Source organism: Pavona decussata, unplaced genomic scaffold (genome assembly GCF_977016875.1).
Source record: "Pavona decussata unplaced genomic scaffold, jaPavDecu1.1 SCAFFOLD_885, whole genome shotgun sequence".
Lineage (NCBI taxonomy): Eukaryota > Metazoa > Cnidaria > Anthozoa > Scleractinia > Agariciidae > Pavona > Pavona decussata.
In genome coordinates this window covers 5,001-31,919 of record NW_028145938.1, presented here as the reverse complement: position 1 = coordinate 31,919, position 26,919 = coordinate 5,001, and the positions used below count along the sequence as shown (strand labels likewise).

The 26,919-nt window shown below is 36.9% G+C and overlaps 1 protein-coding gene across 1 annotated transcript in view; it reads left to right on the top strand.

Moving 5' to 3' along the window:
• The window catches only part of LOC146448579 (uncharacterized), a 51,676-nt gene extending 25,729 nt beyond the window's left edge, over window positions 1-25,947 (top strand). The window contains exon 8 of the mRNA XM_085102434.1: window positions 24,360-25,947. Within this exon, the coding sequence (XP_084958560.1) occupies window positions 24,360-24,589 (230 nt within the window). The 3' untranslated portion in view covers window positions 24,590-25,947. The remainder of the gene's footprint in view (window positions 1-24,359) is intronic.
• Window positions 25,948-26,919: the final 972 nt, after the last annotated feature.

Here is a 26,919-nt window from a genome sequence, read left to right as displayed (position 1 = left end):
ATTATCATCAAAGCCAACCTTTCAATCAAAATCTTGTGGCTGTTCATAAGATCAAAGAAACATTAACCCTAAACAGACCAGCATATGTCGGGATGTGTATTCTTGATATGTCAAAAACATTGATATATGATTTTCACTATAATTACATTAAAATGAAATACGGAGACAGAGCAAAATTGCTATTCACAGACACTGATTCATTAACATACAAAATTACAGCAAATGATGTTGACAAAGACTTCCAAATTGATAATGACAAATTCGACAATAGTGATGATCCTGAAAACAGTCCGTTTTATGATAAAACAAATAAAAAGGTCATCGGCAAATTCAAAGATATAGCAGCCGGTATAGAAATCAAAGAATTCATCGGTTTGCGTCGTAAAATGTATTCATATATAAAAGATGATAACACAAACAATAAGACAGCTAAAGGTATCGCTAAACGTATAATCAAAAAAGTCATCAACATGAAGACTACAAAAACATTCTATTTAAAAACAAGCAAATGCAACACAATATGAAAACAATTAGAAGTGATTTACATCAACTCATGAGCTTCTCATTAAACAGAGTTTCATTGTCATGTTTTGATGACTAAAGGTATATTCATAATGATGGCATAAAAAGTTCTGCATATGGTCATCATAAAATTGCTCAATCAAAGCAAGCAACCCTCTAATCATATGATAATGAAATTGATTTGTGATTGGATCTAATGGCACTATAATCATCATTATAATAATACATACATTTTATTTTTTAAGCGGTTTATATTTTAGCTATTTATAAAGTTTACGGTTTAAAGAGATATGACGCAGTATATATTACAATGAGTGAGTTAAAAATTGAGAAACAAATTTATTCAATTCGTCCGATTTATGATTTGTATGCTGCCGATGAGAATGGAAATGTTGTCCATATAATCGAAAAACAAAAAAAAAACAAAAAATAAAAAATAAAAAACCTACGAAAGGCGATGTGAGTCCTAATGGATATTTAAAATGTCTGGTTAGAAAACGTGGTCAGATGTTGAAAATGTATTATGTTCATCGTTTTGTCTGGGAATGCTTTAAGGGTACTTCCTGGGTTCGATAGGGTGATTAGTGAAAAAACATTTTTTTCGACCAAATAGAATTTGTCAATTTTATCTAACATTTACTGAAAAAAAAAATTGAAAAATAAAAAAAAGCGCGCGATATTTAGGAAAACGTATTTCCATATAAAAGTAAATAAATAAAAAAGTTGTCATAATGTTCTTAGTGCGAGACGCCCCAGAGGAATTTTCGCGGCAAAATGCTTCATCCGGGAGCTCTTATTTCAGAAATAAGCATATTTTGTTTACATCTCGCCTGCAGAAAATTTCTCACTTCGAATTTTATATCCTTCGCGCTTCCCACATGGAAAAGTCATCAAAAAACGAAAAGAGCCTGTGGATAAAATCCCGGAAGAAGCCAGGGCCTAAGAAAAAAGGAAAGATAGGTTTCAGCGAAGATCGAAAACGTGATCTTGCAGAGAGCGACAAAGGCTCTTGGTTCGACCAAGAAACTCTAGTCGACGTTGAAGGTTCTGTCGAAGGTGATCACGAAGAACTGGAGCAGCGGCCTTCAAATTTATCCACTGTTATTAGATCAAGTACACAGAGGTCGATTGCCGTGCAAAAGTCCTGCAGGGTAACTTTGCAAGCGTCCTGCGAAAATATCAAATATCATATTCTGCATCCTCTGGGCCGATTTCTTTCTTCTGCAGCGGGATAAAACCAAATAACGTTTTACTGCGCGTTTGTAATGAAACATTGGCATAAAATCAGCAAAAATTAGACCGATGAAATAGAACTCAACAGAAGCGCATGAGCCCACGTGTAATAATGGAGATAACGCGTTCTGCGTGGCCCTTTCTCTCGCTTTTTGCTCCGCTCCACGCTATCTTGAAGATTTCTTACGAAGAAATCACCATCGTACCTAAATAACAGTAAAAATGCGATTTTCTTTCATTACACATTTCCTTTGATACGAAGTGAATAATCGCTTTAGCTTGAAGCGTAAATTACATTACACAGAATCAAAACGAACAACCTACCCAATAGATTTCATGTCTGATATCAGTGCACTCCTAAAACTCTCCGCTGACGCGCTTTCGGTTTCGTTAGCCTTGGTTTTTCCCCGTTTTCCTGGTTGATTTTTACGTTTTCCTTTCGCCACTTTCCCCATCTCGCTCGATCACAACAGTGGAGTCTAAAACGTGTCTGCAACGCGATACTTTTTCCGCGAAATTCTGTGCTATTGTTGTTGACGCCATGGGGTCCTGTTGCTCGATTGGCTCGCCACGTAATGAGGTGTCATAATCTCCTGTGGAGGCTTGTTTTTCTTGCAAACCTTTATCGAGCGAAAACTCGCACTTGAATTTTGGCAGAGTATGTCGACTTTGAACGAATTAATAGGGTATGTAGTTTTGATGGATTGTCGTGAAATTTGGCCTGAGGATTCGAGGAATAATGATAAACAAAAACGTGTCAGGGAATTTTGGTTTTCAAAATATTTTTTCCGTGGCGACTGTTTACGCAATACTCCTCAAATATTTTTTGCTACTCAAACTTTAGACGTGGATATCTAAATAACCAATCAGAATTTCGAAAAAGCCTGACACCTTTTTGTTGATTGATACTTTGTGAATAACACCGTGCCGCGATTTCGTTCTTCGCGCGGCGTTCGATAACCGATTAATTCAATGGAACGACCATCGGTCGATTCGAGGTTCTACTGACTCCTGGCACTTAAAAAAGGAAAAGATCGCTAAATTATATTTTTTATAGGAATCTAAATTTATTAAGCTTTATAATGATATATAGTTTGTTAGAGGTTTATTAAAACTTGCGCGCGTACGAATTTTTTTCCAAAGTATCCTTAATGGTGTTATACCAGAGGGTAAAGTGATTGATCATATCAATGATATCAGAGATGATAACCGCTTGTCAAATTTACAACTTATGACTCGAAAACAGAATTGTCAAAAATCAGCCAAAAATCGTGATTATTCATTTACAGCTAATAATCATATGAATAAAAAGTTTGTGAAAGCCGCCGATTGTAGTACCGGTAAAGTTTTATATTTCAATAGTATGTATGCAGTTCAACAAAATCTTGGTATTAATGTTGGGATAGTGAAAATGGTCTGTGAAGGCCTCAATCACTGTAAAACCGGAATGTCAAACAAGAATGGACAAAGGGATAATTTTGAATATGTGCGAAAAGAAGATGTGCCTGTTGATTATATCAAATCATCGAAAACAGGAGAAAAAAGACAGAGGCTATTAACCAATGAAGAAAAATAGCAAAATAGGACATATGAATGTACATGGTGTCATAAAATTCTTAAAAATGGAAGTAAGTCTTATCATGGAAAACATTGCAAAGATAGCCATTAGATATTTTTTGTTTTGGTTTCATTTGATCCCAAGATGATTTTTATATGTCTACAGTTTGTGAATTCGAAATTTGGAGTAACTTCTTCATTTTTTAATTCTTCATCTTCTGGTTCCTCTATTTTGTATTCTGACAATTTTTCATAAATTGCCCTATAGTCAAAATCATTACCATGTTCAATGATGTGGATTAATTTTTCTTTCCAATATACACTATCCATGTCTAAAATATATTGAATTGATTTCTGTTTAAATATTTATTAAGAGCGGCTTTCCACAAATATCGACCAGGTGGTGGCACAAGTCAATAAGTCGCTTTCGTTCATATTTCGCTCACTGGTAGTCCCCAGTGAGAAACAAACTGAGCTGTAGTTAGTTTTTCCAAATACCGTTCCTTTCGCGTGAATACCGTGTAGCATGAAAATTTTGCGGGTTCTAATTTTTGCGGATTTTGCGGATTGACCTCGATCCGCAAAAGTTAGTTCCCGCAGAAAAAAAAAACCCGCAAAATAAAACGCCGCAAAAAATACCTCCCTTCAGTCAAATTAAAAACTTCGCTTGTAATAGACTTGTGCCACTGAGGCGTTATAAATTGGACTTAAACAAGAACATCAACATGATTTTCCATTGGAAAAGGCAACCAGAGCTTAGACACATACAAAACAATGTGTGAAGAACAGAAAATGTCAAGTGTACAGTAATTCAGTACATTACAATAGCACAAATGGGCGTGTATAGGGCGTTTGCGATGCCAGATTTTTTACCTCCATTCTCGATGATTTTGGGGTTTTTCTGCTACTTGAACAGTACAATGAATCGCAAAAATTAGTTCCCACCAGATATTTCAGTCATCTCGAGCCGCAAAAATTTGTTCCCGCAAACCACAAAATATCGCTAATCCGCAAAATAAAACTCCCGCAAAATTTTCATGCTACACGGTATGCGAAAAACGATTTTGACTCGGTTGAGTTCAAATTCCGCTTCCGGCGGTATGAAATTTTCCTTAACTTTCGACGGCTCGCGTACCAATCCACAGACTGTTACTAGCCTTCAAATAACATATATTGCTTTATTAGGTCTTCTTCCTCTGTTTCACGGAAAAACATTTAGAACCTAAGTTACTTTTACATCCGAAATAGGTTTAAAAGAGCTTGCTATAAATGCAAATTTTCAGCAATCACATTTTAGCACTAAAATATTGCCAATTTTACCCATGGGCGATATCTTAGATTTCCCTATAATGACTTTCTATGGCTTCACTGTACACCTATTGAACATAATATAAAAACAAAACTCTGGATAAATGAAAATAAATGACCCTCTAGGCTTCAGATTTATCAGCATTTTCTTGAGATTTGGCGATCGAAGCGCAAAAAAGATGGCGTGACAGACTGTCATGGGTACAAATAGTTTTTTCGAAAAAAAAAAAAAAAAAATGAAGCGACATTTAAAAGGAATCACTTTTCATTCACAGTAGAAAAATCTTTGGATCGAGAGTTCAATAGCGTTACGGACCAATATGTATTTCGGCTGCATTTCATGGATGGAAATTTCAGAGTATCCGTTCGCTAGTCCATGCAGTTCGTTATTGCCAGTTAAGACAGTAAATTGGAAATTTTATTTTCCTCTTTCTTTATCCACACTGCCATGAATAAATTAAACTAGAAATAGGTAAAACACAGCAGATTTGAACTACATTAACCTGATTAAGTTTCGACTGTTATGCGTTTGCGTGAAATGTATGTGCGAAGTACTATTTGTTTTTCTCGTCCACTAGTTGATCATGAGCGAGTTTTTGAGATCTCGGTAAATAAAGAAAGGGAAGAGAAATGGCATAAAGGGTCCATCCCCGTTTTTAAAAACATTGTCTATAGAGTTTTCCAATCTTCATACATCTAAAAATGAGAGCTCGTGATAAGCGAATTATAGATTTGCAAAAACCGCATGATTTAGTGAGTAAAATTTGCAAAAGAAAGCACATACCAAAACATTGACAACAACAACAACAACAACAACAACAACAACAACAACAACAACAAAAAACAAGACAGAATTCTGAGCGTTTCTAAGGGAAAAAGTAATAACAATAAAAGCTGTAACAAATTTAATTTAACAAAGATAGTGGTCAATACTCTTGTTATTAGTAATTATGTTCTTTTGCTGCGCTTTTTGATCCTGAAATATTCTTTCTGTGAAGATGAACGTAATTAACTAATTAGTTTGAGCGTCGTAACGTCGCATTTTTGAACGTCGTAATTGCATTTTTAGACCTATGAACAAATTGAATTATTACACCAGAGAAACAGTAAGGAACTGTAAACAAAACGGCGAGCATGGTAGTTTGTGTTCATTTAAGTCGATAGTTGGTGGGCCATGTTCGTTGCTGTCCTGTACAAAGAATATTGACCAGCACAAGTCATGCTATGGTTTTCAAGATGTAGGAAATGAAGTTGAGCTCATTGTTGCCCATTCAGTCATGTTTTCAACGCCAGAAAACATCAAGACGATGACGATTTGGGCTTATCTGTTGAGAAACATTTGTCACCAAAGACACTTATTCAGGCCCGGTAAGTTAGAGCTAAATAAAAGCGGCAGTAATTACGGTATTCCTGGATAAATAGGAGAGAAGGTAGACACAGAAATACCAAATGTAGGAGCCGTAGCATGTCCTTATTGCTACATCGTGACTTCAAATTGTTGACACTATGTTCTGTTTTAGTTCTTTTTCGTTTCTGTCCAGACCTTTTTATCAAGTGTGGATGAGTTAAGGGGGACTTAATTAACATACCGACCAAATTTGACGGCATTTAAAATGGTGATGTTATGCTTTGTTGGACTTCGAATATAATGTGCTCGTTTCTGAGTATTTATTCTGCATGCGAAAGTATGGAAGCAAACGGGCATTAGTTACGAAAACTAGTCACTTAAAATCGTCTTTATCCCCAATTTCAAATCCTTATGGGAGAAGAAGACATCGGAATATACAAATCTTTATGGTGACACTACCGGTTCATGGTTGTCACGCAACAGTGTAGCTTGTGAGTTGTTTATTTAAAAAAAAATAGAAATGTTAATTAGTTCGTAAAGTAGATTGTTTTGTCGAAGTTCAGAGGGTAAGAGTACAGAAATAACATCAGTGCGGGTTAATGAAAAATTTGATGCTAAATTCTTGTTAAAACGTGATTGAAATCAACACACTAATATTATCCTTGTATTGGGCGGGAATAGATGAAGAAAATTCCCAAAACTTATGTTGGTTAGGTATCAGCTTAGTTTCCGTATCTTTGTCGGTCTCAAAATGATGCACGTTTTTGAATCTCTTTTGGCTTTCGTAGTTCGCGATCACCGGCTATGTCGCGCCATTGTTTACAATGCGAATGCCTGATTTTCGACAGGGTAGGTGATAAACTCGAGGCCCTGCCGGTCACTTAAAATAATTTACCCAAAGCTTTGTTTTGATATTATGATTGATAAGTACACTGTGAAGCCATAGAAAGTAATTTTATGATAATTTAAGTTATCGCCCATGGGTAAAATTGCCGGTATTTAAGTTCGAAAATTTGGTTGTTAAAAATTCGCATTTATAGCATGTTGTTCTTAATCTGTTTCGGGCATAAAAACCCTACGTTTTGAATGTTTTTCTGTGGAATAGAAGAAGAAGACCCAGAGAAGCAATGGATGCTATTTCAAGATCCGTGACCGGTTGTGGATTGATACGCGGCCGGCCTGATGATTTTTCTTCATTTTCTGTTGAATACAGTTTGATGTTATGTTTATTGAGTAAGTCTTTCATATGTTTGTTGTAGAACTCTGAGCCTTTGTCAGTCCACAGATACTCTGGTTTAACTCCGAGCTTTGCTCGAGATAAAGGCTCTCCATTGCGGGAGGAGCTTTTTCTAACCTCTTTGAAGATGCTTTGGAATGCTTTGGTCACAGTTTCACCTTTCTTATCTTTTAACGGGACAACCCAACCGTATTTACTAAAGATATCTATCACCATAAGAAGATACCTGTAACTCTTATTCCATTTACTCAACTGTTGCATTTCAACAAGATCAGCAGCCCATATTTCATTAATATGATTTACAATATTACGCCGCCGAGTAAAGTTACGCTTTATGGGCTTATGTAATTCATCTACTAATTTTTCTTGCCAGCTTTCTTCAGTCGACGGCTTTTGACGTTTTTCGAAACCCCAAGACCCAGTTTCTGTTTTGTATTGATCATATTTCGAGCCAACCAATGCCCCCACTGTCTCTCGTCATAAGGCACATAATCCAATGCTTCGACCATCTTTTTGTCAGCTTTATTTTTACATTTTTTATCATCTTTGCATACAGAATAATCAACATCATGCTGCATTGCTATTGCATCGGTTCTTCCTGTTGGTTGATCGTATATTTCAAGTATTTCCCCTGTTGATGGGTTATATCTCACTTGCTTTTCAAGATCGTAATATGGACCCGTATATTTGTGACCAGGTAGTGTCTACCCTCTTTTTGGTTTTGGAAGTTTTCCTATTGCTTTGTAGATATCGAATGATCCACCCTTAAGCTCCTTTATTTTTTTCTTTTCAGTCTGGGTGACACTCTTGAAATCATCAAATCAATCAATAGATCATCATATGGAATTTCATCAGTTTGAATTGCCCCCCCCCCCCCCCCCCCATGAAGATCCTTTCTGTCTGTTTTGTTTCTCCTGTTTGGTCTGACCGTAGCTGATAATTGATCAAGCATTTCTGAACCAGTTTTTTGAATAAAGGGAGTAGCTTTTTCCAAAGCATAATCAAGAGCTCTGGATAGTAGCAGATATGTCGTTATCCTAAGGAACCACACGACACTTAAAAACGACACTTAAAAACATGCTTCTACAGAAACTTCTGTCATCTTCAGTTTAAATTACAAAGCACAGAGTTGAATATATAGTGCAAACCAAAATGCTAATTAACTATAAGCACAAAGGAAAAATGACAATGTACTGAATATTACAGAGAAAGTTTTAAATTAACATGATAAAGTTGATGATTGAGTGTAGGTTTTTCCCATTGAATGTGAATGGCTTCTTTTATCTAAAGTTGAAAGGTGGTAGGAGCGTGATCTAGGATGCTGAAACAGTCAGTAGAGCACGAAGTGCGGCAATGCTCAGAATTTTGTAAATGTTTAAAAATGTGAGAGGTCCTGTCACTGAAAATGTGCTCACGTACGCGCGTGGAAAAATGCCGGGTGGTTTCGCCGACATAGCAGGCATTACAGCCCGCAGACAAAAACTTATAAACCACACCCGCACGGAGCCCACGAGGGACAGGACCCTTCACATTGAACAGGTTACCGATTTTAAAGGATGAGAAAACTAACTTAATATCAATGTTGTTACAATAACGTTTGACAAAATGGCGAACCTTTCTCTGCGTGATAATAGAAAGAGGACCAATGTAAAGTAACTTAAAGTAAAGGGTACGTGCAGTGTCAGAGACGGAAACCGGGGGATTACCGCCATGACGAGTAAATGCGAGGTAACGATTAATAGTGTTTTGGACTAGATGGATTGGAAAAAGATTCTTCTGAAGGATTTTTGTAAGTTTCGTAATGTCCTCATGAAAGCCCAACCAGGTGTTGTTGATCTTATAGGCCCTGTCCACAAGCGTGCGAATGAGACCCAGTTTGTAGGAATGCGATGTAAGACTCAAGTAATTGGTGAAAAGGCCCGTGAAGGTTTTCTTACAGTAAACACTAGTGACAAGAGCCTTTTTTTGCAGTTTTGGATTTCTTAATGCTTCTGACCCATAATATCTACCCATTTCTAAAGCCTTTTTACCCAGAAAAGGGATACCGTGTTGAATAAACATACCAGCACCAGTTGATGCTAAAGTATCCATTATGCCCGCCCCTTTGGACGGGCTATCTAGTTTCCCTGCTTTTTGACAAATTTGGTTTTTTTATTCCACATTCTGCACTAGTGCAAAAGAACATTTATCGATTATTTTTTGTTCTTGTATAACCTGAAGGTTCGATGCATTCAGTTTGTTTTTTCTGTTTGACACAATACGATTTTACCATATATACATATATATTTGATATTTTTGAAATAATTGATTATGAATCGATAGTTCACACTTTGATCATTAAAATCAAACCCCACATTATGAACTGTTTCTAAAATCGATCTTCCTGTTTGCCGTTCCAACAAATAATAGAGACAGCAATATCCACATAATACAGAATCTCGTTCTTGAATTTCATCTGATGAACAAACTAATGGTTTGCCACTTGTAGCAAGATATTTAGCTACTTCATTTGGCATCGTTAATCCGAAACTGTCAAAATATTCAGCATATTTGGATGGCTCGCCATTTCGATAAGTAACCCAATGTGTGCCTGGTCCGATATAATCATCAAGATAAATGATTCCGACTTCGTTGTTTTTCATCTGTTGCGGTAATTTGTCTTTGCTGAATACTCCTCTGAAATGTTTGATACCAAGTTTTTTGACCCAATCAATGAGATCAAAGTTACTGAGTGGCTCATTGATAAACTTTACAATATGTCCCCGATTAGTGGAATGCCTCTTAATGGACTGTTTTTGCCTAGAAGAAGCCCTGTTCCCTTTTTGGACGTTTTTTTTACTCCCATACCTATTGGTTGTTTTCAAGTACCAAAAATATGGAGGCGGTCTATAATCAACTGGAAGGAGCAAGCCACCATTGGTATTTTTCGGAACATAAACCGGTACAGACCGTCTTGATCTCTCTCTGTCAACTCTAAGGCCTTTTCCAGTCAATGCATTCAACAACAGAGGAACACTAATTGAAGCCAACAATGTACCCAAGAAACCACCTGATTGACTCTTTGTCGATTTAATAACAATCTGTCCACCAGTATGAATTGCACTGACTATACGTTTCTTTTGTGCATCAGTCAACAATCTTTGTACTTTATCAATTGATCAACTTTGTTTTGTGGAATCAAGAACCCACCAACCTGTCCTCTTCCAAATATCTTGTCAACACCAAGACTGGCAAGACCGGATAATGCTCCTGTAGCCAGTGGCCCAGCGGCCTTTGATGCAAGACTTGTTACAGCTGGAAGTGCCCTCGCACCAAGACTGAATAATGATGACCATAGGCTCCCTCCCATTTGGACTGCTTTTCGTATCTGTGTTTTCGATATTTTGATATCTGAACCAGTTAATTAATCTGTGTTTTGGTTAACATAAGCTGATCAGGTCCATTCAATTCATTTTTTGCTAATCTGATCGTTATTGCGGAATTATTTCTCAATGCTTTAGCAAGTTTATTTTTTTGCCCCAAGGACAAAGTTACTCCATGTGTAAAATAGCTTGTCATATCTTATATATATTTACTTTACATAAAATTGTATTTATCGAAACAATAACTTACCGTCTTTCTGTACAAGTTCAGCATCTTGTTCGTAAAGAGTCAGAGCATAAATTGAGTAGTTTGCGTTTGTGGCATCTGATAGTTCATAATGAAATACCAGTTTTGTTGTTCCATCTCTAATATCCGTCTTTTGTTTTGTTAGGTCAAAGTACAAAAACCAAAATATTGATTTGAAATTATTGATATTCAATAGTGTTCCCTGACCGTATTAATTGTTTGCGTGAACATACTTCAGTACATCTTGGTAAACACGTGTCATGTCAGTTGATGGGGCGTAGTGCACATCAGGATATTCATTACTATTTGCAACAACCAGATGAGCAGATGATAGTGCTCGATCATTAGCAACATTGAATGTGTCGTACAAGAAAGGACTAGTCGTTTGTGCACCAATATTGGCATCATTAATGATAAACACAAATACATGTCGTGGTCGTTCGATGCCAGTTGATATTGTAAATGTACCAGATCGTAGTCTAGTGCTGTTTGTCCGTTCAATGTTTTCACGGAGATAGGCCCACTTATGAGGTTTCAAAACCTGACTGACATATAATGACTGTCCTTCTGAATTAAAAGTCATTCTTGGCACAATCAGTTGCATCCTCATTATCATGACTCGACAAGCATGGCCAGCTTGCCAGATGAGAGTTGCATCAGATTCAATTTCAAGATTAATCCCGACTCTTGTTGCAGGAAGAAACTCATGTCTGAGAGCCTCAAAAAAGGAGTATCTGTTCAGTGATGTTTCTGTTGGAACATCTGCCGAAAGACCAAGGGTCGGTTTTCTTGCAGGAAATCCTTTGTTAAAGTTATTTCCAGCTCCTTCTTCAGCGTGTCGGTTTGTATCCAAATAAAATAATTCATTTGTTGCTGTTGATTGAGCGTATTCATGACTGTATTCCAACAGATTTTTGATAATAACAGCATGATTTGCATCGTTGCAATCGTAAACCTTTCTTCCATTAACTTTGACATCGAGGTTGTTGATGAATGAATGAGATCCATTAACGATCCCATTGTGATCATCTACTGCAATAGTTGTGTTGTCCATCTTTTGTTCTTTTAAGGTCTTTTAGATTGTATTGTTATACCAGTCGAAAGGTGTCACTTCACCTGTATTATCCACAACAAACCTGTATCCGGTTGTCTTCTGAGAATTGTTGTCTCCTGGATTACCAGTATTCAGTGGTGTTTTAAGCTCGAAAAATACGTCTTCATAGCGTTCGATATATTTCAGATTCCTAAATGATCTCATTACTATACTATTATATTACACAATTTTTCTCCTTCTCAGTTTTCCACCAGATATGATCTTATTGGCTCGTTCTGCTATCTCCATATCAGACAGTGGTTTTTGCGCCATTGGTTGAGTGGACATCATTGGAGGTTGTTTTTTGCTCAATAAATGAACTATCTTGTCCCCAGCTTTATTGCCAATATGTTCCCCAGTCTTTGTGACAGCCTTTGTAGCTGCTGTTTTGACTCCTTTTTTAGCTAATTCTTTTGTCGTTTTTCCAAATAATTTCGAACCAATTGATCGGAATATGTCTCCAATACCTTCTCCAACAATTGATTCATCATGAATATATTTTCTAACATATCGACCCAATTCTGGATCAAAACGTGCTTTCATTTCACTTTGTCACATCATATTAACCCAGATCGGAGAATCAGACTCATGGACCAATCAATCCCATTCAAGTCGATTAGACGACCAAGTGCATCCGTTACCGTTATTCTAAGTTCGGATATATGAGTTTTTGATACTGGACTAAGTAAAACTCTTTTTGCTTCAAATGTGAAAGGATACGATCTAGTTAAATTGTCTGTTGGGATCATGATAATAGTAGTTGTTGTTGTTTTTTTTTTATATATAATATTTATTGAAATTTATCATTTACAGAGCAGTTACAATTTCATTGACAATATTATATATAGGTTAAAATAATAACAATTGATACATTTTGCACAGTTACCCCATTTCTATTTTTAAGCAAATCAAATAATTCAAATAATAATAATAATTCAACTAATTTAACTAAATAAACCATGTAAACCAATTAAACCGAGCAACATCAGATAAAAAAAAAAAAAAGAATAGTAGATTAGGCGAATCAGCTTTAAAGACTTTTCACGTAGTTATCAATTTCTTCTCATTTGAATATCCATTTTTTTTCATAAAACTTTTTCTTACTTATTTTTCTTTCAATATCATATTTGATAGCTATCGTGTTCTGAAAACCTTGTATTTTAGGATGTATTTGTGTTCTTCTACAGTCCCACATTGGGACTGCAGAATCCATTAATCAACAGAACAAAAGATGATAGCAGGCAATATAAATACATGCAAATCACAAATGCAAGAAATAAGCAATTTAAAAACAAACGATTCGCCGATGTTGCTCGAACTAAATGTATGATGCTAGTAAACCTAAAGGGGAAAAAAGGATTATATTCAAAACGGAAAAATAGGAGAACGATATAACAAATGCAAATAATAACTAAAATTACTAAAGACCTAATGTGATAGCAAGTAAACAAAAAAGGTTTGACGAGCGATCGAACAAGCATAGTCTAATAACGGTGTGTTTGCCTCCTGAAAACCGGTCGTGTAATTTAATAAAAAAAAAAAAAAATTGATGATGATTGAATAATGTAGTATATCTAGGTCTGTTCATTTTTCCTTACACCAACGACTTATGAGGTATTAAAGGATATGAGGTAAACAGTCATAGTATAATCAGGTTGCCAGTTCTTCTAATTCCCAAGCCTCACTGATTCTAAGCGGTCTGGACTCCTCAGTTTTCCGAACAAAAATTTTCCCATCCACAGTCCAAACTCGATTGATCTTTTCAGCTCTTTTCATTTTTCTTGCCTTAGCCAGAATTTCTTGTCTGTATTGTGTAAGGTTCTCGTTTATGAAGATTCTTCCTTCTGTATCTCCCTGTGTTGACCCGATGATCTCTGTAGTATTCGCTTCTTTTAAATTAAATCTTCCTTTATAAAATTCTCGTCTCTTCTTGTATGTAGTGAAGCGAACAATTATGGGTTTAATGGCTGGCGACTTTCGGTACAGTCGATGTACAATGTCAATGTCCTCGGTTGTTACATCTACTGACATTCTTTGGCCCGTTTTGATGACAATGTCTTGCAGGTTTTCACCTTCGAATTCTGGAATGCCATGGATTTCGATATTAAATTTACGCGTATATTGCTCTAAGGCATCGTGCTCGTATTCAAGTGTTTGCACTCTCTTTCCCAAATTAAATACTTCGCTATGTAAAGCGTTGTTTGTTGAAACAAGTTTCTCATTTTGCGTTTTGAGTGCATCTACCATTTCAGCGTGAAATTGCATCGAGGTCTTCAAATTTTCCACGTCCTTTCTTAGTTCCTGATTGTCGTTTAATATCGTTGTAACATCAGCTTGTATTTTCATTAATACTTGCCATATTTGGCCGATACTTGGTTCTTCACTCACCGAATGTAACGTTTGTGCCGACATGATGGCCGGAGCTATTTTATCGAACTTGAACTCTGCCAATGCCCTTTTTAGCTTACTTGAAGATTTTGAGAAAGCCTCTGGTTTAAAACTGAATGTTAAAAAGACTGAAGCAATGTGGATTGGTTCTCTTAGGAGCTGTGAAGATCAACCACTTGGAGTTAAATGGCAAACATGTGTTAAATTCTTAGGAATACATATAACGTATGACGTCAAGCTATTAGTCGAGAAAAATTTTAAACAAAGACTGAAGAAAATTAGGAATACGATTAACCTTTGGAAAGTCAGAGGGCTGTCCATCCATGGTAAAGTTACTATTATCAAGGCCTTTTTGCTTTCAAAAATGATCTACCCTAGCTCTGTGCTACCTACTCCGCCCGAAATTATAAAAGAGTTTAATACTTTGGTGTTTCAATTCTTATGGAATGGAAAAGATAAAGTCACTAGACGTTCTACTTGCGGGCCCTACGATTCTGGTGGTATCAGAATGGTTGATTATGAAAACATGATAAAAGCCCTAAGGTTAAGTTGGTTAAAAAAGATTGTAGATGATGGTTATAATTGCTTTTGGAAACTTTATCTAAGCGATCTCTTAAGTAGTCACGGAGGATTGTTTTTACTTAACTGTAACTACGACGTTGATAAATTAAACACCTTAGCCGATTTACTCTTATTATGGTGGTCAGAATTACGAGATGTTGCTGATTGTGATGGTGAATATAAGTATATCGTTTGGAACAATAGAGAAATTAAGGTAGACGGTAAAAGCGTGTTTTATAAACACTTTTTTTAAAAAGGTATAAAGAATACCGAAGACTTATTGTATGAAAAGACAAATATTGACTCTTTTAATGCTGTCAGAGGAGAAAGGCTTTTAAACTCCAATTTTTTGACGTGGACCGGATTAAGACAGTCTGTTCCTCTGAATCGACAAACACGTCCACCTACTTTCAATGTCGTTCTTGATTGGGAAAATTTTAAATGTCGTGACTACTATCGATTGTTAATAAAGCTCAAGTATGAAAAGCCTAAGAAATGGGCCAAGTTAGGGGAAGAATTTGATTTAGAAGATAATTATATCACTGAAGCATTTTTGCTGCTCATAAGAGTTTCCAGTGAACCCTACTTACGATCTTTTAAATATAAAGTATTGAATTCTATTCTTTTTACCAATGACATCCTTTTTAAAATAGGCTACATTCCAAGCCCTAACTGTTCCTTTTGTCAAGATACCACTGAAACTAGAAATCATATATTGTTTAGTTGTCCCTTTTCACACTCTTTTTGGATGGACGCTGTTGCGAACATTCTAAAGAACATAAGTAGTTGCTGTTATCTCTTACTGCGTGACGTTATTATAGGAATCTTGAAGGAGGGAATGGATCTAGTTAATTATGAAATAATTTTAGGAAAAACCTCTTTATGGAGTTGTAGGCACAAAGAGATTAAACAGTCTGGAAGCCACTTTAAGAAAATTCTTGAAAATAAATACGAAACTGAAAAATATCTTGCATTTAAATCAAATAGAATTGTTTCTTTTCGCAATAAATGGAAAAACTATGAAGAGTTGCTTTAAAGTGGCTATAACCAATAACTAATTCTTTATTTTTTTTTAGTTAATTATGGAATATTACATTGTAAGTAATTTAACAAGTACACACACGCAAAAAAAAAAAGAGAAAAGAAAAACCCTTTGTACAACCTTTATAATTTATTGTGCCTTGTGAAACTTACTAGTGAAACTTATGTAGCATTATTGTTATACAAAAACTGTACACTAATACTCTGTCAAGCTCTCCCTGGGCTTATTTCTTTCTTTTTTTCTGAGTATTTTAATAATTATTTACAATTAAGGTTGTATGTTAAGCAAGATTGTATATTATATGAAGAATGTTAAAAAAAAGGGGTAAACGGCAATGCCAAAAGGTAGTCTGGGAAATACTCAATAAATTTCAATCAAATCTCAAAAAAAAAAAAAAAAAAAAAAATTCCTCGACCATCTTACACCGAGAATGCAGGAGTTGTACGGGCGCGCCAAATCATTCAAGACCAGGTATGGTTTTCAGTTCTGCTGGGCCAAAAACGGAACCATCTTCCTTCGCAGATCAGAACATTCACGTCCTTTAAAAGTCCGTAGCCCAAGAGATCTCTCTCGGATCATCCAAGATGAACAGGAAGCGCTCAGCTAAGTATTTGTATGATCGTAGTTAGAAAAATCCAGTGCTCTGATATCTAACAATGCCGATTTCCGCCGAAGTTAAGCAAAGTAAGGCTTTTTTTTACATAATCTACCGTACTATGGGCAGAGTTCCATAATCCAGTGCCATGGTAGATTTTTAAATCTCTCAACAAATGATAATCATCTTTCAAAAAAATATCTTGAACGATTACCTAGCCTATATGACATTGATATCTTTAGTTTAAACTCTGTAAAGAATAAATTTTATGACACTGATTTCTCTGCTATTTATTCTATACGCTGTAAATACTACTCCCCGTGTAGTTTTAGTCAGCTAAAAAATCAGTTAAATGAACAACCTTCTCATCGCCAGCTGTCTTTTTTCCATAATAATGTTAGCAGCTTAAAAGGCAATCTCGAAAACTTCCAAAGCCATTTGCTTGATGAACTTAATTTTCATTTCAGTGTTATTGGAGTAACAGAAACGAGAATTAGAAATGCAAATTCTATTGACTTCAATCCTGGTTACACTTTTGAATACGTCCCGACACCTCTTTCAGCAGGTGGCGTCGGCATGTACATTGATTCAGAGTTAAGATATATAGTTTTAGAGAAAAGCTCTAACGAAGCATTTCAGGCCCTATGGGTTGAAATTTATCAAACAAATGCGGCAAACATAATCTGTGGAGTGCTATATCGTCAGCATAATTCACCTGAGCAATTTCTAAAGTATTTTGAGGAAACCGCAGTAAACCTTATTGCTACTGGAAGCCTGTCTTTGTCATGACTGACGCTAATATTAATCTTCTCCACTTTAATTCCTGCAATTAGGCACAAGATTTTCTTCTAACTCTCCAGAGCCTTAATTTAGCTTCTTGTATAGACAAACCAACTCGCGTGCATAGAAATTCTTTCTTATTAATCGACAATATATTTACAAACAAAGTTAACGAAAATGTCATTAGCGGCAACATAATCTCTGATATTAGTGACCATTTCTCGCAATTTTGTATAACGAGTTCGCTTGTAGTCAAGGGCATACCTGACAGACCTCTTGTGCGCGATTTTTCTAAGTTTTCTGAAGAAAACTTTATACACGAGTTATCACGTATTGATTGGGTTGATACAGTCTCCCGTAATGAAACTAACATCGATAAGGCTTTCTCTTCTTTCTACAATAAATTAAATAAATTGATCAATAAACACGCTCCATTAAAACCAATCTCTGTGCGGAAGATTAAATCTTTTTCAAAACCTTGGATTACAAAAGGAATTCGTAAATCCATTAAAATGAAAGATAAACTTCTCGACGGGGGTAATATTAAACTCTTTAAGATATATAGAAATAAAATTTCAACATTAACTCGTCTAAGTAAAAAAATCTATTTCCATAATTATTTTCTAAACAATACAAACAACCTCAAGCGGACATGGGAGGGTATTAATGATTTGATCAACCGTAAAAAGAAAAACTCGAAAGTGATTGCGGCAATGGAACGCCCTCTAAACCAGGGGATATCCCATGATCTCCTTGAAAATGCTAATATACTAAATTGCCATTTTGCTTCTATTGACAACCGTACCGACTTGCCTGTGATCTATCAAGCAGTGACAAGTCTTTTCGTGACTACCCCCCACCAAATGTTCCTTCCTGCTCCTTTGTGTTTGACTCTGTTCTTCCTTCTGAAATCGAGCTTGAAATAATGCTTACGCCAGCAAACAAGTCCCATGGACTTTACTCGTGTCCAAGTCGATTACTTAAATGCTCACGTCATATTATATCAGCCCCTCTGGCAACCCTAATAAACAACTCGGTTCAGAGGGGTATTTTCCCCTCGAAACTTAAGCATGCTAAGATTATTCCAATACTTAAGGATGGGGACGAAGCCAAACCCGGGAACTATCGTCCTATATCACTTCTTTTGGTCTTTAATAGACTCTTTGAAAAAATTATGTGTAACCGCCTAAAGTCCTTTTTTAGCAAACACTGTTTATTTTACGAGTCTCAGTACGGTTTCCGAGAACAGCGCTCAACCGAACACGCAATCCTGGATATTGAGAACAAAATTCAATCAAAGATGGACAAGGGAATGTTCTCTTGTGGTGTATTTATTGACCTTCAAAAAGCATTTGATACTGTCAATCACTCTATCCTCCTTCATAAATTATCCCATCATGGCATCCGTGGTATAGTTAACGATTGGTTCTCCTCCTATCTGTCAAACAGAATTCAGACCACTCAAGTAGGTCCCCGCGTACCTAGAAAGGAAAGTACCCTTTGCAGCGTCCCTCAGGGGAGTGTACTTTGCCCTCTACTGTTTCTCATTTATGTAAATGACATCTACATGGCCTCAGACAAGCTAACCTTTTACCTCTTTGCTGATGACACTAACCTTTTATATGCTGATAAAAACCTAAAATCCCTCGAGACTATCGTCAACTGTGAACTAAATAAGGTTGTTGTCTGGTTAATCGCAAATAAACTCTCGTTTTAACGAGATATATTAAGAAAACAAACTATATAATCTTTCATTCATATCAAAAACGCATTAATTCAAACATCCGCATTAAGGCCTATGATAGCCGCACTAAAACGTTCTTTGATCTTGAACGTAAGGATCATGTTAAATACTTAGGGGTAATAATTGACCAACATTTATCCTGGAAACACCACTTTAATATATATTGCTTTAAAAATCAGCAGACATATTGGAATTATTTCGAGACTAAGACACTTTGTCCCTTTAAAAACACTTCTAAGTATTTACAACTCTTTAATCTCTCCCTACATATCTTATGGCCTCATTGGCTGGGACCAAGCTTCCAAATATCATCTAGAAAAAATTCTTATACTCCAAACGAGAGCCGTTCACTTTCTGACTTTCAGAACGCATGCGATTCCATATTTTGCTCAATCTAACATTATGGCAATCACAATGCTCTAATTCAAACTTTCATCAACCTTAATGCTTGATATAACTACCAATTCTGCATCTCAAAATATCTGTAATCTTTTTACTTCTACACAAGACATACATCAGTATAATACTCGCTCAGCATCTTCTGGTAACTACTATATTAATTATTCTAAGCTCAATCATCATAAAAACTCTTTTTCCATCGTTGGAACAGCATTCCCGAAAGCTATCGAAAACTACCAAAGCACATATTCAAAAAGAAAATTCAAGCATTACCATTTGCAACTTTAGAAACTCTGGACAGTTATGCTGACATTAGCATCCTTTTTTCTGAAATAAAAAGGTCATCTTAATTATAATTCAATCATAAATCATAATATTTTTCTTCACTTTTCATTACTTTTTACTCTTTTGACAAATAATGTATTAAAAACTGACTTTTTTAACGCCTTCAATTAGTAATTCGTTTATGTATGTCCTTAACACCGCCTGCCTAGATTGGCTCGCTATTTGCAGGCGGTATTAATTTGTAAGTAACTTTTGGAAAACTTAATAAACTTGAACTTGAACTTGAATTTGAAAAAAAAAAAACTTGGTTATTTATGGAATGAAAGGACGGAGTGACAGTGTTGGTCCAAGGGTTTCTGATGGGTTGAAAAATGAGATGTTTGATCAAGATTTATCAAGATGAACATGCAGGTGGATATTGACATGAATAACAAAACAATAACAAATTTAAAAGATCTAACCAACAATCAAGATGCTGTGTCAAAAGGATATTTGCTAAAATAAATAAAAACCAATTCAATTCAGTATTTCGGCACTATTAGTAGTTCAAAAGTTTTTACAATAAATGGATTACCTTTTACAAGATCAGATGCAATTCAAATTAAAAAAATCAAAATCATTACTCATGGATCGAGAACCGGTGATGATCGTCCTTTTATTTCCACCACGAGGAATAATATCACATATACGACACGTTATAATTTAACATATAATCCCAATAAAACGGTAATAATTAATATTGATACTTCATATCCAAACGTACAAAAAATGGCTCTTCAAAACGGGAATAACATGAAATTTGAGATAATATTCAACATCCATGATTCAAATTAGCATAGTCTAATAATATAATGCCATTTATTCAAGATGAACATGGAAATCATATTCTGGATGAAGATGAAAATAAAATAGAGTATACAGTTACTTATGAAGAAATAGATCCTCAATACAAACAAAGAGAGCCAATCCACGTGAATGATGATGGTCACCTAGACACTGAAGACCGTCATCTGATTATCAAAAATGAAACAGAACCAAATCAAGCAATATCTCTCAGTCAACTCCAGAGTCATACAGAAGACACCATCAAACCACCGATTAACAATAGTATAAGACAATCTTTGGTGCAATTGGATTCTGACATTAAAGGACTATTAGAGACCACAATAAAGACTAAAATAAAGCCGTTAATAATCAGCACAATCAAGGAGGCTCTTAAAAAGACATAATCGTAGACTTTCAAAGGATTTTTTATAAACATAATATATAAAAGAGAAACGAAAAATAATTGATTGGCATTATATATCCAAGAATCTGAAAGATGAAGAGATAGCTGTGCTCAAATCATATTACAAAATTTACCATAAACAACGTTGGGCATTCAAAAAGAAACACCATAGACTACGACGATGGAAACTAGCGGCTGATATATCTTCTCTTGTATTTGGCACAGGAGGAATAGCTGCTTCAATAGCTACTTCCGGTGTAGCGTTAATTGCTATTAGCTCTATTGCTATTATTATTCAATGCATATTACGGTGAGAGCAGGTAGATAAGCGATTAGATGAAGCTGACGATGCTGTACGAAAGTACAGTCATATTTTGGTGGATATCAGAAATGCTCCTAGACTGGGGTCATATGACAGAGAGATTTTAAACCGACGTTTTGAAATGATCGACAATCTAATCATTGATCATTCAACGATAAATTCAGACAAATGGATTCGAAAATATAATGAGCGGTTCACTGAGGAATGATGTCCAATATTTTTTATCCAATAAGATCAATGATCCTTTTCCAAAATTGCCTATACGAAGCCAGGGTTTGTTTTGACTTTATGCAGACAAACTGGCTGTGATCTAATTTCATCAAATCTAAAATTTGTTCCAATAGATATTTCATACTAATAATACGTTTTCTTTTCCCATTAATTTGAGGAAGGATTTTATTTATTTCGACAAAAATACGATGTATTTTAGCCCTCTGCTGATAATTGACTTTTATCATCGCTGTAAATAATAAATCATCAATTATATTTTGAAGATGATACTTTCGATTGTAAACTTTCTTTGTTCGCATACGATAAAGATTCTCTCGGAAATCAACGTATTCCTTTACGACTTCATAACCATTAACCTGTCCACAATTTTTACAAACTGAATGACCTCTATCGAGTATTATATCTCGATTATCACAACATTGTTCGCGTTCGTTCGGTTGACATTTTTGTATTTGGGAATAACAAAATGGGCAATTAAACTCTCCCATATTATTTAATTCATAATGAATTTCTGAATTACAATTCATTCTATACTAATATATATTTCGACAATATTATTCATATGCATCAGATAATTTCATTTTTATATAGTTTTTCCATTTTCCATTAATCTGACCTTGGGAATTTTTTTATAAATTCTTGGAAAAAATAATTGGAAAAATTCTCGGAAAATATTAGTTGACTTTGGTATTTGATCTTCGGATTTGACCTTGGGAAATATTTAAGCTATTAATGAAAATTTGTGGAAAACCATTTTTGCGCTAAAAAATTATTGGCGCAATTTTTTTGGAAAATTTGTCGATTTATATATGATTTTCGATTTTTGCGAAAACATTTTCGCGCCTAAACCCTCATATATATAACTACTAATAATGATTGGCACCCCTCAGTCGCGGAAGTCTATGGTGACGCGCTCTGAATGGTGGCTCTGGAACAGCGTCTGGTGTGGCTGGAGAGGCCGATTCGAGAGTGGCAGTCTCTTTCACACTGGGAACAGATGCAGTCTGTCCTTCTTTGCCTCTTTGCTTCAGTCTGTAGGGCAAGTGCCTCTTCAAACTGGGAAAGGCCTCCAAGCCGAGCGATCAGAGGCCAAGACTTCCCATCTGTTGACGTCAAATTCGAATGCCTTCGGATCCCTTTTGCAGACATCTTTGTACTGAGCTGCAGTCTGCCTGCGGGACGCTTTCCCTGCACTAGTTCTTCGTAGAGCAGATCCTTTGGGATCCGGCTATCGTCCATTCTCACGACATGACCAAGCCAGCGAAGGCGTCTCTGTTTCAGCAGAGTGTACATGCTTGGGGTTTCAGCCCGCTCCAGGATTGTTTTGTTTGATACTTTATCCTGCCAAGTGATGTTGAGGATGCGTCGGAGATACCCCAACTGGAAGACTTTCAGCTTCCTCTCCTGTCGGGCGCGAAGAATCCAGGACTCGCTGCCGTACAGCAGTGTACTCACGACGCAAGCTGTGTAGACCTGGATCTTGGTATGTTCCGTCAGCATTTTGTCTGACCATACTCTCTTTGTCAGTCTGGAAAAGGTGGTAGCTGCCTTGCCGATGCACTTGTGTAGCTCAGAGTCGGAGATCGTCGAACCAAGGTACACAAAGTCGTGGACAACCTCCAGTACGTGGTCAGAGATTGTAATGCAGGGAGGCGAGTTCACATCCTCACCCAAAACCTGTGTTTTCGTCAGGCTGACGGTCAGTCCTTAGTCTCGGAAGGCCTCGCTGAAACGGTTCACGAGTTGCTGAAGGTCTTTCGCTGAGTGGGCGGTGACAGCTGCATTGTCGGCAAAGAGGAAGTCACGCAGGCATTTCAGCTGGACCTTGGACTTTGCTCTTAGTCCGGCTTTCCGTCTGACCTGGTCCGGAGATAGATGTCTTCTGTTGCAGATCCAAAGGCATGCTTCAGAAGGATAGCGAAGAAGATCCCGAACAAGGTCGGCGTAAGGACACAGCCCTGCTTCACTCCACTTCGGATTTCGAAAGGGTCTAATGTTGAGCCATCAAAAACCACAGTACCCTTCACGTCCTCATGGAAGGATCTGATGATGCCAAGGAGTCCGGGTGGACATCCGATCTTGGGGAGAATCTTGAAAAGACCATCTCTGCTGACCAGGTCGAAAGCCTTCATGAGGTATATCAAGGCTACAAAGAGTGGCTGTCGATGTTCCCTGCATTTCTCCTTCAACCGGTGAGGGAGAACGCCATATCAACGGTGGACCTGTTGGTTCGGAATCCGCATTGCGATTCTGAGTAGACTCTCCTCGCAATACACTACTACTACTACTACTACTACTACTACTACTACTACTACTACTACTACTACTACTACTACTACTACTACTACTACTACTACTACTACTACTACTACTACTACTACTCTACTACTACTCATCATCATCATCATCATCATCATCATCATCATCATCATCATCATCATCATCAATTATTCAACGAGCGCACGTTGAAGATGAGATCATAGATAGCCCATGAGGCGCGTATTGCCGAGTTGGCTATAGTCATCTCATATCCAACAAGCGCGAGTAAAATAAAACAGTCAAGAAGCATTGCTAGATCTTGCCAATTTTGCTTTGCAAAAACAACTAGAAGACAATTTAATGATCGCTATTTCTCATATACCATGGCAGCTAGGCCAATGAAATCCCTGGAGTTGCATTATACAGTGATCCAGTTTTTAAAAATCATTATTATCATACCAAACTATGGTGACATGGACTTCAGTCGCGCTCGATGTTGGACACGCCATAGAACACAATCTTGCATTTAGGTGACTAACACCTCCCATAAGATGGCTCCCACGCAATGACTCCACCATGCTGATGTGATTGTAACTGCTGTTTTTTTCCATTCCACAGAAACGTACTTTAATTACATCAACACTCCTTTGGTGATCTTCATAAAGACTGAATTTATGAAGATGGTCTTCATTGCCCTTCACTGCCGGATATGCATTCTGGGTTCTTCTGTTTTGCCAATCATCGAGGAATATCTGGTATTTATTTTCTTCATGGCAGTGATGCTTAGTGAGTACGAACAGTGGGGATCATCGGCACCTGAAATCCGGAAAAAAATCTATTTTAGGTAACTAAAACTAGGAAAAGTAGTGTTCCACAACTTCCGGAACGAAACTCCTTATTCTCTGGCACTGTCAACTAGGAGCAAAACTATAATCGCCTGGACTGGATTGATTAGTGAACATACGTTTATCCCAAACAAGTTTTTTGGGAGGTTTCTAAAATGATTAAGTTAAATTCACCAGTTTTTTTTAAAGAGTAAATTCAAAAAGGAAATGTATGTCACCCGAAAAAAACAATTGATGCACAAACTCAGAGCACGTATTTCCTGGCGTAGCGGAACCAAGCGAAATATCATTCAAACTTAATCGAACCCAATTGTTCGATTCGGTTTGTAATTAGTTCTGTATTCGAACATAATTCAACTGTAACCTATTGTGGGTGTTTTCGATTACCGAACACGGGAGCTCGATTGCCGAACTCAGTCGAACAGAATCGAACTAAATCGACTCGATTAGATCATAGAGATTTTACCTGAAGTTGACAGGAAATCAACCTCAGAAAGCATAAAACTACTCATGAACTCTAACGATCATCATGTAAATAAGCTAGTAATGAAGTTCAGTTCCTCATGTACAGATATACGTGATACATTGTTATTATCAAAAAAGTGATGTAACTTAGGACAATATTACTGTTACCTTTGTTTTATTAATAATTACTTAGCTTTTGCAATACTATAAAATCTTGCGGTGATGCAAATATAACGATTTACTACTGCTACCGCCACCACTACTACCATCACCACCACTACCACTACCATCACCACCGCCACTACCACCACTACCACCACCACTACCACTACCATCACCACCACCACTACTACCACCACCACCACTACCACTACCACTACCATCACCACCACCACTACCACCACTACCACTACCTCCACCACCACCACCACTATTCTCATTCACGGAAAAACCGCGACGTGCTTTTGTCACTTCTTTAAACCACGTGTTTTTGGTTTGTTCATTTCCTATTGGCCCTTCAAGTCCCTGGGGTCCTCATAAGGCCTTTTATACGCCCTGCTTGGCATATTTCGCCCTCTTTTCGCAAGTCCACTCTTAGTTTTGGTTTTGTCCAGTTTTTTTCTGCAAGTATTTTCCCAGCGTCGCTGAAGCGACTTTAGTAAATCATGGCACACCCGGCTCCTCCAGACCCGGACGCTTTTGCCGCCATCGCTCCGCCACCCGCTCCTGCTCCTGAGCCAGTGCCGGCACCGGCGCCTGAGGTAATTTTCCTTTATTTTGATCGCTTTTCTTAGCTTATAACATACATTTTGTAGTCACTAGTTTTACCTTAGTGTTCCTGTAGTTTTATGCCTTTCCTGCACGCGCCTCGTATATTTCGTTGTGCTCGTTTTCACCGGCGCTTTTAGCGTCTTTGCTACATTTATTTGGTTTATTTTAGTCAGAATTTGTTCACGTTGGTGCAACGTACAGATGTTTGTTAGCTTACGGTGGCGCTTTCTGCGTCTGTGCAACGTATATTTGGTTTATTTGTTTACATTGGCGCTTTTCGCGTCTGTCAAACGTATTTTTCGCAAGAATCTGTTTTCGTTGGCGTAATTCTACGTCTGTGCAACGTATATTTAGCTTTATTCGTTTACGTTGGCGCATTTGGCGTCTGTGCAACGTATATTTGGTTATTAGTTTACGTTGGCGTTTTTCGCGTCTGTGCAACGTATATTTCCTAAGAACTTGTTTACGTTGGCGTTTACAACGTCTGTGCAACGTATATTTGGTTATTAGTTTACGTTGGCGCTTTTCGCGTCTGTGCAACGTATATTTCGAAAGAATTTGTTTACGTTGGCGTTTTTTCCTTTCAACGTCTGTGCAACGTATATTTAGCTTAATTCGTTTACCTTGCGCGCTTTTTTGCGTCTATGCATCGTATATTTGGTTATTAGTTTACGTTGGCGTTTACAACGTCTGTGCAACGTATATTTGGTCTTTCGATTTACGTTGGCCCTTTTTTGACGTCTGTGCAACGTCTGCTACATATATCCAGTAAATCTGTTCTTGTTTACATTTTTGCGGCTGTGCAGCGTATATTTGGCTACTTTATTATCGTTAGCGTTTTTTAGCCCTGTGCAATGTGTGATTTAGTTCCTAGTCGTTTACGTTGGCGCTTCCTGCGTCTGTGCAACGTATATTCTATTTAAATTTATTTCCGTGAGCTTTTCATATCCCCTTTCTATGTGCAATTCAGTTATTAGTTGTTGTGTGCTATTCGTATATTTGGTTTTAATTAGTTTTCTTTGGCCCTTTTGTTGCGTTATTTTTTGGTTTAAACTTGTTTACGTCGGCACTTTTAGCGTCGGTCCAACGCTCTTTTC